The following is a 14438-nucleotide window of genomic DNA, read 5'->3' as shown; positions in this document are numbered from 1 at the left end:
ATATTACGTTTAATGGTAGTTTATAAGTTTTTGGTGAAAAAAGGCTGCTGCGACTTTTTCTTCTCCTTCTCCTTTGTCCTCATTTATTTATTTATTTATTTATTATTATTATTATTATTATTATTATTATTATTATTATTATCATCGTTGTCTTCTTTTTATTGTGTAACAGTTCAAATTCATAATGCACCGAAATTTTTTAAATTTTTTAATAATGACGACACATAAACAAATTTAGTTCAAAATAAGTTCAAACTAAAAGTGCACCTCATTTAAATTTAGAATACACCAAAATTACTTAATGATAATTCAAAATTTCTCCTCTTTCTTCTTTTTTTGGTTCATTTTTTTTATTTTACCTTCTTATTTAGTTTCTTAACAAAAATAAAAATAAAAAATCAAAAAAAAAAAGAAACGCATAATAATCCAAAATCACTAGGAAGAGGAAGAGGAAAAAAACGCAGCAACAACAATAAAATAACAACGATAAGAAGGTGCAAAAAAGAAAGAAAGATGCCAAGGAAGAAAAGAAGAGTAAAATATTATTTTTCTAAATCCAAGAAATCTTTATTGATCGTTGGTCCTCCCTTTTTGTCTGACTCGGTTAGAGTACTCAAGTTAAAGGAATGGTAACAAATCATGTGAGTAATTTTGGTATAGCCTAAATTTTCAATCTTATTTTTTTAGGTGTCTATTTTCAATCTCAATTAATCAGCTGTAGTTTATGCGCAACCGAGGAAGAAACGGGAAAATAAAATCGATTTTAGCGTTCATAAGAGATGGATAATGAAAATATATCTTTTCCTCACCTTCATTAAGTAAATTAACAATAAATCTTGAGGGGAAAATTACATAAGAGATGGATAATGTTAAACAAAAATTCAGCCTGCTTTAGATGTTCTTGTTACATTTGGCAGAGCAACAGATTTAAGATTCCCTTGATAAGGGGTGAATAAACCTAATCCTCCTCTAGTTTCTCTTAAGTTGCTACTCTTGAGTTCATCCAACCGTTTAACCCATTCAATGGGAGAAGAGTGCTCTCCTGTGTGAGGGTGCAACACAAAACAGTGAATTATATTAACAGTTTGGAAACATGAAGACCCTAATCTGTAAGTAACATATCCAAAACTAAGTTGATCTCTTGGTGTGAAGAGATGAACCTCATTGAACCACAAAACAAGTCGTTCATCGCAGTGTGTTCTCGGATTATGATTGCTCCCCCTGGCACATCTGAAATATTAAACTTACTGTTAGAAATAACACAATACCAGAATTGATGAGCAGAATTTTGAAACATTTGCCATGCTTTAACAAAAAAAAAAATGGATTTACTATTGTGATTCAATGGCTAAAACCTGAGGAGGATTGATTTGGAATATCAGAAGTGAGAGTGAGAACAAAAATCGTTGCTGAAATCAAACTCTAAAAAAGGGCTCAGTTTCCTCTCTTATCCCTAGCAGTCCTTCATTCCCTCATATTTTTCATGTGGAGATCAATGAGGGGTCGTGCATATCACTTTCGCCTTTTGTTTGCATCCGCCTCTTCGTATATACTGCGGTGATGCTTATGTTGAGTAATGGCGAATGAATGCTTCCCGCACCATAGATATCTGCATGGCAAACACCGTTTTCAGGGTTACACACATTGCTATTTTTTAGATATGGATAAAGTATATTTTTTGTCTCTATTCCCTAATGTTTTCAAAAGGATTCGGATCTTCTAAATTTTGAATTTCACTTTAGAGATAAAGTGTAATCTCTCACCATTTATTCGTAGGACCAAGAAAAGACATGAGAGAAAAAACATTCAAAAGTAAAAGATCACACTTTATCCTTTCCAAAAGTAACTCTCACCATTTGTCTCCAGGTTCACACACAGGCCTTGTATTCTTCGCAAGAGGGAATATCCTTGGCAGTTAAGTCTTTTACCTTATGGTTCTATCTCTACACGAGAAAATCAAAGGGTTGCACTTACAATAAAGCAATCAGTTACCTACAATGAAAATCACAAGCATGCACAGTAGACTAAATTTACTTACTAAACCACAAATAACCTGTTTAACTATAAAAACTAATTTTTCTTTAATCAATAATCAGCTCACAAAAGGTCATTCAATACTACTTAAATTATATCTAGTAATTGTGATTGTTTAAGATGCTATTATACCAAAGATGATTTATTAGTATACAGAATAGAGGAACTACTTTAAAAAAAGAAAAAGGAATAACAGCGAATATAAAAGTCACAACCATAATAATTTATTACCATAATTGGTCACAGCAACAAAGCAATAAGCAATATAAATCACATTACCACGCAAAGAAACACATCTCGGTCTAAAGAAAAAAACCAAAACTAACCGGAGTAAAAAAAGCACCAAAGAATTGCTCTTATATGTATGTATGTAAATTGTAAATGTAATAAGGGTAACATTCCGCCAAAGACCTAATAATGCTTTTTTTTTTTAAAGTATATTATACTTTGTAGCATACTCAATAAGTAGAGCTTTGGAGCCAAGATTCCAAAAATTACATGAATAAAAGGTACTTGATCATGCAATAGCGAAAACATGAATTCATAATAAAAAAAAATTACGTGAAGTTGAAAAGATACATCTTGACCATTATTGTATCGATTTTATCTAACTTACCAATCATTGGCTTGCTACAAATCAATCTTCAGTTTCATTGCTACCATGCGAAGCATCCTTATCATATGCTAAAATATAAGTAAAACAGTATCATTACTAGCTATTAAGCAATTAGAACACTATCATAACTCATTGACATATATACTTACAATCTCATCGGGATCAGTGTTCACATGATCAAGCACGTCATCTTCAAAAATGTCAAATTCAGGGCCTTCTAACTAACATTGATCAATGTCCCGACAAATATGACAAGTTGTTCAATTGTTCCATGCCACATTCACCACGGGATGATTAATGCCACATCCAAAAGCTGGCCAGCATTAACACCTGCCAGCATTACTTGGAAAAAGAATCACCATCATAAAAGTACTATTTTCCACTTACTAATACAAGTTTATCAAATGCAAGTGAAAAAGTGAAGAATGGAAAGCTGAGACCTCATATGAAGAAATTGGCAGATACTTGTTGGTTCTCATAATGCGTTGGCCTTTATAATTCGATGTTCAAACTCAATGTGTAATAATACATCACACCAAGAAATTTTCGCACACACATCCATGCCCTCTTACCTTATGCAATGCAACAATGAAAATAATAATTACCTTATATCCCATTCCTAATTAGGGTTTGCTACATGGATGAAATAGTGACATTACATCTTATCATAAACTATGTCTGAATTTTAGGGAAAATTGCTTAACATTTCTTTTAACTTTGAACATACTTTAATCAAACTTCAACAAAAAATATTATGAGTTGTGACAGATTTCTAGCAAGTGAAAAAAAGATTCAAGTTCAAATATTCAATGCATTTTCTGATCCCATTATCCCCAAATAAAAAATGAGCAAAAAATAGAATCAATTTACAAATATGACTACACTAGTAAATGTGACTTTGCTGAATTTAAAAATATGAGCGAGTTAGAGATATGACACACATATAATCACATAAAAATAAGCAATAGTTACAATATGAAAGTTAAAGTTCTTACTTGTAGCCAGCGAGGACCTCAGGGAGAAGTGAGAAGAGAAAGAAGGTCTTCTCAACACCCTTGGCAGGCTTGGAGAGCAACGAGTATGAAACTGGGCCAATGAGGACATGGACAGTTTCAACACCAAGCTGAGCAAAAGAAAATAGATACGCAATCACAATGTTCATAATTTGATGTGCATAAACACGTGAAAAGGCTAAGAATTGTGTTTTGAACATAATGATCCACTCAAGTGGCAAGACAAGGTCCGATACAAGAATCAATAACAATTTTCAATTAAAATATTGAATAGAGTAAAAAAAAGTTACTAGTTGTTACCTCTGATGCAAACCATGTTGGAGAGAGGTATAGGCGCTCCAATTGCAGACACGGCAGTGAGAAAAGGCGAGACCACCCAGCAGCGACGGCGAGAAACAGCGAGGGGCAGTGTATCAGCGACGGCTCACGGTGAAGAGCATAGAATGAGCGAGGAAGTAGGGCAAGGAATAGATAACCAGTGACGACGCAATTAGATCTGAAAGCGTGGTGCAACGGCGGTAGAATGAGGCAAAGCCAAATGTCTCTCTTCTCTTTGAAAGAATGTTTAAAAGGGAAGAGAATTAGAGTAAAAAATAAATTGAATTTAATGAGTTCCTACCACTTTGGATGTGTTCACGGGAATGAATTATCTTCATTTTTTATTTTCTTTAAGAGAATAAAATATAATTGAAGAGATTATATATTTTTTCTCTTAATTAAAATAAAAGAATTGGGAGGATCTATTTCTACTGAAAAGGTAAATAGTGGGGAGTATGGGTAGTTTATCCACGCATAGAGATAGTGTGTTGAAAAAGCATTTTGTCCTTGCACATTTTTGAGGCTCAGGTTTCTTTTCGTCACATAAATACCAAAAACGGAATGATCACTATAAAATTGACAAACTTGAGCCACTAGTTTTTCTTCAACATCTTCTGATGAGTTGAAGTGCTGGGTTTCTTGCATTTGTGTTCCTCTCTTGTACTTCTAGTTCCTTTGGATTCATTGAACCAAAAGGAAACTATGGAAACTATGATATCTTTCTCTGCTCCTTCATTTCTTCACATCCCAACACCGCATGAACCAACAACCCCACCACTTAGGAAATCCATGTTCTTCAGCACTACTACTACTAATACTACTACTCAAGTAACCAATTCACCATTACACTCTATGGTTCATGGAAACAAATCAAAATCCAAGCTTTTCACTGCCTTGTCACCATCTCCATTGACAGAATCCAGCAACACACCTGAGGCTGAGACAGAAGTTGAATCAAAGGGAGAGAAGTTTGATTGGTACTCTCAGTGGTATCCAGTGATGCCAATATGTGACCTTGACAAGAGGGCACCCCACGGGAAGAAAGTGTTGGGGATTGATGTGGTTGTGTGGTGGGATAGGAATGAGAGTGCATGGAAGGTGTTTGATGATGCATGCCCTCACAGATTGGCACCTTTGTCTGAGGGAAGGATCGATCAATGGGGCAGATTGCAGTGTGTCTACCATGGTTGGTGTTTTAATGGCTCTGGGGACTGTAAGCTCATTCCTCAGGCACCCCCTGATGCTCCTCCGGTAATAACAATTCTTATTAGTAACATTCATAGTCAATGTTCTATTAATTTTTGTCTTGTTTTTCCTTTCATTGTCTGATATGCTCTATAAAACAATCATTAAGTTGTGGTAATATGCAGTTTCATACCTTCAAAAAAGCATGTGTAGCCGCATACCCAAGTACTGTGCAGAATGGTATGTTGTGGTTTTGGCCAAATTCTGATCCTCAATATAAAGATATTCTTGAAAGAAAGAAACCCCCATACATACCAGAGATTGATGACCCCTCATACACTAGCTTGATGGGAAACAGAGATATTCCTTATGGGTATGTATCATAGTTCCAGTATCCAAGAGATTTCTTTCAAGTCATGAAAACTGTTCCTCCGCTTAGCACAGCTTTCTAACAAAATGAATATTGATTTCAGCTATGAGGTGCTGATCGAGAACCTTATGGACCCTGCACATGTTCCGTACGCACATTATGGAATAATGCGTACTCAGAAACCAAAAGGCATATAAGATAAATCCTTTAAATTCAGTTCAATTTATATTTGCTTTTATACATGACACTCACATGTGTAGAGGGCTTAACTGACTCTGCAGAGAAAGTTGATAGAGAAGGAGGCAGGCCACTAGAATTGGCAATTGAAAAGTTTGATGTCAACGGTTTTTTAGCAGAGCAAGGTTGGAGCAAAAGCAAATTCATGCCGCCATGCGTATTTTATGCATATAGCCACGATCAACCTGCGCCATCCGGTGAAAATCAGGTAAATTATTGAGAAATGTGAGTTTTTGGTGCAAACATACCAACACAGTTTTTTATGAGGTTGTATAATGTGTGTTGAATTTGATTAATGCAGAAGTCATCAAAACAGAAGAAATTTTCCTTAATCTTTGTTTGCATTCCAGTTAGTCCTGGTAAAAGCAGACTGATATGGTGCTTCCCACGAAACTTTGGACTGTGGATGGACAAAATTGTGCCGCGGTGGTTTTTTCATATTGGACAAAACCTTATTCTAGATTCAGATTTATATCTTCTTCATGTTGAGGTAATTCAGATTTGTGTCTGAATAGCTACTACTCTTCCTTTGTTTACCAATTACCATCCTCTGAGAAGTGATGAAATTGTTTTGACAGGAATACAAACTTATGGAAGTTGGTTCAGCGAACTGGGCGAAAGCCTGTTTCGTGCCAACAAAGTCAGATGCACTTGTGGTCGGTTTTAGAAAGTGGCTAAACAAGTATGCAGGTGGGCAAGTTGATTGGAGAGGTAAATACAGTGGAGTTCTTGCGCCAACGCCACCCAGGGAGCAGCTTTTCGACAGGTATTGGTCGCATGTGGTGAACTGCCGGAGCTGCAACCGTGCATATAAGAGCCTCAATGTGGCTGAAGTGGCGCTTCAGATCATATGTGTTGCTTCAATAGGGATTGTTGCTGCAATGAAGCAGGGAACCATGTCTACATTCACAAGAAGTTCAATGGTTGTGGTTGCAGTGCTCTCATTCGCCTTGTCTCGTTGGCTAGCTCACTTCATATACAAGAATTTCCGTTATCATGATTACAACCATGCATTCCGCTGACCTGAAATGCATAATAGTTGATGTGAACAACTGAACTATGTTCATATGTGTAGTAAATAAAATATAGATGCTTCGAATCACGCTATTTCCAAGCTTACAATCCGTTTTGGGTGATTTTATTTAGGAAAAAATGTTTTCAAAGTGCCAACTATTCGGACCAGTGGCACATAATTACTTCAGTCCACGCACACCACTTTGAGCATAGCTCTGGCAGAATGCAATGAATTTTGATCAAATATCTTGTCTAAGAAACCATAGTGAATATTTCTTTCTATTCGAATAACTGTATAAATAAATAAAATTATTAGCACACAATATTTTTAGACACTAAAAATGTAAATATTTTTAAGTTGGAGACATATGAAGTTGTTAGCTGATAACGATTTTACATGTTTGATTATATTATATTATTTATATCTAAGATTCTCAAGTAATAATTTCACATGTAAGTTTTAGAGAAAACAATAATGGTAGGTAGGTTGGAAAGGTTGTAAGAATATGATAGAAGATGTAGGCTAAGAGAAGTAATTAGATTAGAGAAAACAATAAAAGAGACGGCGACAACATACTCACAACTGTAAATTCGTTGGCTACAAACGAAGACCGACATACAGAAGAAGAAGAATATGGCAACCACAGAATCGAACTCTTGAATCTTGATCCTCAGAGAGTCAAACTGTATCCGCTGCTATGCCAGCAGGAGTAAGTAGAAAGTAAGTAGTAATAAAAGATTAGATTAATGAGTAATCAGAGAGTTAAGTGAGTAATCACGCTCAACAGATCCTACTCATCTGAACCACCTTCCTTCCACACTACGCATTGCCGCATCGTTTCTTTTCTTTGAACCCACCCCGCACCACAACTCAGATCTCAGAAACACAATGAAGGACTCACACTCACACCCAAGCAGCTCCGCCGCCGCCGCCACCACGGCAGCGGAGCCAATAGCACAGAACATGATAAAGCTCATAAGCAACCTCTGTTTCTCTGTCTTCGTTTTCTCGGTCCTAATCTTCACCGTCATTGCCATTACCTACCAGCCACCAGACCCATGGCTCCAATCAGCGCCAGCACTCACTACTCTCTTCACCCAATCAGAAAATGCCACGTTTCACATCGACACTTCTATCATCAAAACCGGTGAGGATATTTCCCCTTCGCCACAGGATCCACCGCTTCCCTTTCCTTCACAATCGGCCGCCGCTCCTGCCGTCACGGAGGCCGTCATCGAGAAGGCCGAGGAGCGGATCGCAAATTTAACCCCGCCGTTAGCTTCCCCTGCCGACTCTGATGACGCCGTCGGTGTCGTCCGCGGACCCTGCGCCGACGCAGCCGCCGCCGGAACCCTAAACTGCTCCGATCCTCGCGTCTTGATTGCAGTCGAGAGGTTCAACCTAAGGACGTTCAAGTCGATCGCGTTCTTTGATTACCAGACGCCGGTGAACGGCTCTACAGCCGACGAGTGCGACGTCGCGTGGCGGTTCCGGAACAAGAGGGAGAAGTCGTGGCGGAAGTACCGTGACTTCCGGCGGTTCAAGCTCCAGCTCACCGACGATTGTAAGTACAAGGTGGTGCACGCCGGCCGATGGCATTCAGGTAGCAATGCGCGGAGGAACCCGGCGCTCCGTCCGCGAAATGAAGGTGCTCGCAGTGGTGCCAACGGTAAGGGTAAGGCTTTGCCAAAATTTTCAAACCGTGATGATGAGATTAATGATACTATTCCTACTTTGGGATCCGCAATTAACTTTAGGAATGGCAAGTATCTGTATTATTCAAGGGGTGGGGATTATTGCAAAGGGATGAACCATTATATGTGGAGCTTCTTGTGTGGATTGGGTGAGGCTATGTTTTTGAATAGGACTTTTGTGATGGATTTGAGTGTTTGCTTAGCTGCAACATATAATCCTAGCCATAAGGATGAAGAAGGGAAGGATTTTCGGTATTATTTCGATTTCGAGCATCTGAAGGAGGTGGCTTCCATTGTGGAGGAAGGTGAGTTCGTGAGAGATTGGAAGAAGTGGGATAAGACCCATTTGAAGAGGAACAAGGTTCCTGTTAGGAAGGTTGTGACACACAAGGTGACTCCCATGCAGCTTAAGAAGGACAAGAGCACCATCATTTGGAGGCAGTTTGATGCGCCGGAGCCGGAGAATTACTGGTATAGAGTCTGCGAAGGCGAGGCTGCAAAGTATATTCAGAGGCCCTGGCATGCTTTGTGGAAGTCCAAGAGGTTGATGAATATTGTTACAGAGATTAGTGGAAGGATGGACTGGGATTTTGATGCAGTCCATGTGGTTCGAGGCGAGAAAGCTCAGAACAAGGAGCTGTGGCCCCATTTAGATTATGACACATCGCCGGATGTTCTTGTTGAGAAGCTGAAAGGAATGATCCAACCTCAGAGGAATTTGTATATTGCCACCAATGAGCCTTTCTACAATTACTTCGACAAGTTGAGACCCAACTACAAGGTCCATTTGCTTGATGATTATAAGGAACTGTGGGGAACTACGAGTGAGTGGTACAACGAAACCACACTTCTCAACAACGGAAAACCAGTCGAGTTTGATGGGTACATGAGAGCTGCAGTCGATACAGAAGTCTTTTATCGTGGTAAGACACACGTAGAGACATTCTATAATTTGACTAAAGATTGCAAGGACGGCGTAAATACATGCTGATCATGTTGATGCTCATGGTTTCAATGTTTATTGGGAATTTTTATAGTTGAATCAGGTCTAGTCAGTTTCAGATTCATACCATTGGGGTAAATCGAGCTTCTTGTTGTACTTGCTTGTTCTTTTATTGTATTCTAATGATGATTGATGATTTTGAGTTGCCATGATGTTATACAAGTACAACTATGGGATCTCCCCTTCTCTCTTCCTCTTCGTTAGAATGTTTTCTTATTGATTGAGTCGTCTGTATATTGAAACTGAAGAAGGGCTTCAAGTCTAAATTAGCTAATGCAACATTTGTCCAAGGCGTTTAAGATTCTATTTGATACTTATGTTTTAGCACATTATGAACTTTATAGCCAAACTTCATCTACTAGCTCAGCAAATCCCTGTAGTTTTTTTCTGAAACTTAACTCCCCTCTTGCTGTGTGCATTTCAATCATCATTTACTTCTGTCATGACACCGTTTCAGTAAGCCAATAACAGATCTCTTGGACAGCAGGGGATTGCAATTTTATGGCAAACCAGTACCTTCCATGTCTTTCTCCATTGTTGATTATACTTTGCTTTTGTTCTTATACCTCTACGCTCTAGGATGGATTTCATTTTAAGACGACACCATTTTTTACCATCTGCATTTTGTGTTAATAACTGATTGTCTTCACATACTGTTCATTCTTATTGATTTATTCCAGTCTAAACAAAACACGGTCAGCTTCCGTGGTCCAAGTAAGATAACCTTATGACTGGGAGTTACAAGGATGAGCACGTTCATGTTCAGTGTTTAGCAAAACATGGCAACTAGGAGTACATGATGCTGTAATGGAATTTAGCATTCCGCCGAGTTGAATACACTTTAAAAAGGAGGAATTACTTAATTGTTACACTACTATGCAGTCCATTTTTGTTAGGATCTTATGCACACTCGTGTTGGGACTTGGGAGTCCTTCTAAGTTGCCAAATGACATTTCCGTTAGCATATTCCATTTGTGCACCAAGAAGCTAGCAAGTAATGATCGCAGGATTTTACGTTGGAATGTCTTTCTCACATAATCAACATGCAGTTGTTAAATAAAATCAATCAGATATCGAAAATGCAGGAAAGATTGAGTCTATGGTAGTCTTTAATCATCCGCTTTGGTTTCTCTGTAATTTGATTCATACAGAGTCTATGGTAGTCTTATAAAAACTACAGAATCAAACTGATTTTAATCGTTATCATTTATTCCTAACTAATTACAAGTGAGTAATTTCTTTAGCATTCCGTCTTAATTATAGAATAAATCACCTCATTAGCCGAGAAAATGGATATGATTTCCCGTGACAAAAGAAACAATTTGAGATGACAAGATAAACAAAATGCGAAATAACATCTTTAATTGTATACCATGTTACAAATTGTTTTGAACAAATAAAAATACCGGTCAAAAACCTAAAGATCACAAATACATAAAAGACATTAATTGAATGTCTACTCGTCCTCCTGGCTGCGTAGCCTGGCAGTCTTGTTTGTCACTACCACATCAAGCTGGGCAGCTCTCTCTACTATATCCTTCCTCTTCCTTGTTGATACATTGTGTGCAATCTCTGCACAGTAGGTCCTGAAATCATAGAATACCTTATTTCAATAATCCATTCAGATTATTCAGTTAACACACTAAAATAAGTTTGTTAAATGACGAACCTGTTGTGCATCATGAGTAGCTCCAAGTCCTTAACATTGTGAACAACAAATTTCTTGAAACCATTAGGGAGATAGTGTCGGGTCTTCTTGTCAGACCCGTAACCAATATTTGGCATCAACGTGCATCCCTTAAACTTTCTCCTCACACGAGAATCAATACCCTTGGGTCTGCGCCAGTTTTCCTGTTTAACACAATACAAGAAAAATCTATCTTAAAAACATTGTAAACCAATCACAACATATCAATCTATTGACTACACGGAAAAACAGAAATGGAGAACATCTTTACTGCAATCTCAGTCGAAAGATGGTGATAATTTGGATATTAATCACAGATAGATCATAATTTTGGGAAAAATTGCATCATTGACTGCAGAAAGGAAACATTCATCAATGATAAATCAAACAATTTATGTTTTTTTATGAAAGGTTTTTATTGTAAAAGGGATTAATTACATATTTAAGTGAATTCAAGATGTAAACAGGAAAATAGTAACAGAAGGCTTATTATTAACAAAAGCCAGCCGTGTCGCAGACCTGTAAAAATTTCTATATGCCCTTAAAACGAAACATCCAGGTACAGGCATAGACTCTGGACATTAGATACCACGGGCATGAACACATCAATATCAAATCACTGGTACAAAACAAAAGAAACAATAACATAAAAGTAAAAGACTTGAATCAATTGTATGAGATCAGATGGTAGTGCATGTTTTGAATCATCATTCTATTACAGAATAGGTGGATAAGCATCCTCATATCTCATCAACATTGTTGTTCTCATGAAAAAGGGCATTCCAGTGAGTTCAAACATAAAATCACAGATACATGGAAAAAAACAATGACTTGAAAAATGTAAGACACTGAGGTCCATTTATAAACATGGATAAAGGGATCAGGAAATTAATCTCTCACCAGGTAGCACACCAAAGGAGCAAGTAAGACTGGGTGTCATAAATTATCATCAAATCCCAATATACAAAACATGCTTAAACAAGTTCAAAATTAAAAAAAAAAAAACACAAATAGTTCAGATCTTAGAATGTGAAAGACTATAAATGGGATCAGATAGTCAGAGGGTCACCATGCATCAAAATAGATGATAAGACTGGGTGTCAACAAGTTTATCGTCACATCCCATTTGCAGTATAAATTATATAAGACAAGAACAAATCATCAATATTGAAACAAAATTAATAATTTTAAAAAAAAATATTTCAAATTAAGAAAAGGATCAGATAAGAATGTCAATCACCACCTTACACCTTGTTTAGGTGCAACTTAAGACTGGGGCGACAAAATACTATCATCATATCCTTTCATGAATCAAATCAAATTATACAAATTTCAAGATTTGAGGCGCGCGAGGAAAAAACTTATACCTTAACGGAGATCTTGCGGTCGCTCTGGGGCCTCTTGAACTTCTTGACCCTCTTCTTCACGATCTTCTTCGAGAGCAACGGCACCGCCATTTTTGATTCGGGACTCGGGAGGCTCCGATGGCTGAGATTTGTGAGAGAACACACACAACTATTTATAAGTGCGAGTATGCTGCTAGGGTTTGCGTTTTTTGCAGCAGCTGCTAGGGTTTTAGATGGCAGTGTAAATGGGCTTGGGCTTGAGCTTTGTCTTGGTCAATAGTGAAGCCTTGGACCAAGTAAAGCTACAATCCAGCAGATTCATTAGCATGAGCCCTGTTTAATTTTTACTATTTCACTCAAAGAAGAAACTATAAAAATAAATAAATGAATATATTTATATACTTCATACATACATGGCTCATTTTTTTACATATGAAAATAATTATCGTGTAACTCAATAAAATAAAAATGTATAAAATATTTATACTACTATGATATCAGTGAAAATCAAAGATTGAATTTTGCTTTTTCACTTTTTTTTTTCTCAAACACAAAAGGCAGGTTGCATTTTTCATTTTTAATCTTTTCTTTTTTTTAATGTAAACAAAATGCATTTGCATTTTAAGATTTTTTTTTCGAAAAATCAAAACATAGATTGTGTTTTAAATGTGCAAAATTTTTTTATTGAAAGCTGGAAAATACAAATTGCATTTTGTACAAAAAAAATTAATCGAGAGTTTTGTTTATAGGTATTAAAGTCAATTTATCCGTGATTCATACTTTACTTCTACTCCTATTCTTCTTTATTTTATATCTTTTATACTTGTGATCTTTTTTATAATTAGTAGTATCTAAAAAGTTGGGTTGGTAAGGTTAAAGTTCTGAAAAGTATTACAAATTTGCGAACTTATTATAACGGTGAGATTATATCAAACACAAAAAAAGAAGTAATTTTTGTTTGTAAATGTTCATTTTTTTTTTGTTATTCCATGCACCATAAGTTTTGTAGTGTTATAAAATGGTCTTTGTGAAAACATATAAAGTCATTTTAAAAAGGGTGAGCAACATTTTATACAGGAATTCTGTACAAGTATTTAGTAGGCTGATACAATTTCAAATAATATTCATCACTAACAACATTTGTATGTAGCAGATGTTCTATATTTATCAACAAATCCAATTTCACGTGCCGATGATAGATTAATCCTTTTGCAGGGGTGTCAAATTGACCAGTCTAGCCCATTTAGGTTTGACCCGTTTAAGCCTACTTTATTCATGGGCCATAATTTTTTAGTCCAAACCATTTATGGTTAGTCCAATGAGTTAAACGAACTAGCTCGTTTACTCTTTTATTTTTATTTTTTAAAAAATATTTTGACAAAAAATATTATTTTTAGGTCAAAATTTTAAATAAACAGTATTTTTTATTTGATGGGTCAGATTAGGAGAAATATCAGCTTAAGGTGCTACTCTTTTAAAAAAAAAGTAAAAAAAAAAATAAACGGACCACCCATTTAGTCTATAGACTAGCCCATTTAACTCGTTTTTTTTTTGTTAATCGGGTTCAACCGTTTAGCCCGAATTTTAAACGGGCTTAATTTTAGAAGCAAAATCAGTCCATTTAAATGAATAAACGAGCTAGTCCGATAAATTTAGCCCATTTTGACAGTCTTATCTTTTTGTCTTTTTTTTTTTACCGAAGATAGAGAAAATTGAATTCGCAATTTTTTAGATGAATATAAAGAATTATGTCATTTAAGTTATAATTGATTGGCTTATCTTTTTGTCTCTTTAATCTCTCTTTTTTATGAAAAATAATTAAAATAAAATCTAATAACATATTAATATTTACTCTCAACATGACTTTCTATTAAGAAATTAGAAATGTGTACTTTTTTTATATAACAAAAATACTGAAGT

The 14438-nt window shown here is 36.3% G+C and overlaps 3 protein-coding genes, 1 long non-coding RNA gene and 5 other non-coding genes across 12 annotated transcripts; 2 read left to right on the top strand and 7 right to left on the bottom strand.

Moving 5' to 3' along the window:
• Nucleotides 1-782: 782 nt before the first annotated feature.
• On the bottom strand, nt 783-4375 carry LOC130969879 (uncharacterized). 4 transcript variants are annotated; one of them, XR_009081938.1, is made up of 8 exons: nt 3964-4375; nt 3646-3773; nt 3091-3222; nt 2800-2980; nt 2651-2718; nt 1854-1943; nt 1356-1609; nt 783-1230 (listed from the first exon to the last, which is right to left on the bottom strand). It is a non-coding gene; the product is annotated as an uncharacterized LOC130969879 (long non-coding RNA). The 4 variants fall into 4 exon arrangements; XR_009081940.1 differs by lacking the exon at nt 3091-3222 and having other exon boundaries at nt 1854-1992; nt 3964-4373; XR_009081939.1 differs by lacking the exon at nt 3091-3222 and having other exon boundaries at nt 2800-2992; nt 3964-4362.
• A 183-nt stretch (nt 4376-4558) lies between these two features.
• On the top strand, nt 4559-7026 carry LOC130969878 (protochlorophyllide-dependent translocon component 52, chloroplastic). The gene is made up of 6 exons (XM_057895783.1): nt 4559-5232; nt 5352-5539; nt 5640-5725; nt 5818-5981; nt 6075-6263; nt 6352-7026. Exons 1-6 carry the CDS (start codon nt 4684-4686, stop codon nt 6793-6795), a joined length of 1620 nt encoding a protein of 539 aa, XP_057751766.1. The 5' UTR covers nt 4559-4683; the 3' UTR covers nt 6796-7026.
• Nucleotides 7027-7305: 279 nt separating this feature from the next.
• Nucleotides 7306-9798, top strand: LOC130969860 (uncharacterized). Its single transcript, XM_057895764.1, has one exon. The coding sequence runs from the start codon at nt 7677-7679 to the stop codon at nt 9471-9473; it is 1797 nt and encodes a 598-aa protein (XP_057751747.1). The 5' UTR covers nt 7306-7676; the 3' UTR covers nt 9474-9798.
• Nucleotides 9799-10821: 1023 nt separating this feature from the next.
• On the bottom strand, nt 10822-12714 carry LOC130965326 (60S ribosomal protein L32-1). The gene is made up of 3 exons (XM_057890092.1): nt 12540-12714; nt 11155-11336; nt 10822-11071 (listed from the first exon to the last, which is right to left on the bottom strand). The coding sequence occupies exons 1-3, from the start codon at nt 12627-12629 to the stop codon at nt 10942-10944; spliced, it is 402 nt and encodes a 133-aa protein (XP_057746075.1). The 5' UTR covers nt 12630-12714; the 3' UTR covers nt 10822-10941.
• On the bottom strand, nt 11444-11529 carry LOC130972346 (small nucleolar RNA Z196/R39/R59 family). Its single transcript, XR_009083530.1, has one exon. It is a non-coding gene; the product is annotated as a small nucleolar RNA Z196/R39/R59 family (small nucleolar RNA).
• On the bottom strand, nt 11847-11923 carry LOC130972344 (small nucleolar RNA Z195/SNORD33/SNORD32 family). The gene has a single exon (XR_009083528.1). It is a non-coding gene; the product is annotated as a small nucleolar RNA Z195/SNORD33/SNORD32 family (small nucleolar RNA).
• LOC130972384 (small nucleolar RNA U31b) lies at nt 12050-12129 on the bottom strand. The gene has a single exon (XR_009083566.1). It is a non-coding gene; the product is annotated as a small nucleolar RNA U31b (small nucleolar RNA).
• Nucleotides 12219-12295, bottom strand: LOC130972385 (small nucleolar RNA U31b). The gene has a single exon (XR_009083567.1). It is a non-coding gene; the product is annotated as a small nucleolar RNA U31b (small nucleolar RNA).
• On the bottom strand, nt 12389-12474 carry LOC130972383 (small nucleolar RNA U31b). The gene has a single exon (XR_009083565.1). It is a non-coding gene; the product is annotated as a small nucleolar RNA U31b (small nucleolar RNA).
• Nucleotides 12715-14438: the final 1724 nt, after the last annotated feature.

The sequence above is a fragment of the Arachis stenosperma genome, chromosome 3, assembly GCF_014773155.1.
Source record: "Arachis stenosperma cultivar V10309 chromosome 3, arast.V10309.gnm1.PFL2, whole genome shotgun sequence".
NCBI lineage: Eukaryota > Viridiplantae > Streptophyta > Magnoliopsida > Fabales > Fabaceae > Arachis > Arachis stenosperma.
This window is presented reverse-complemented; position numbering and strand designations above follow the sequence as displayed.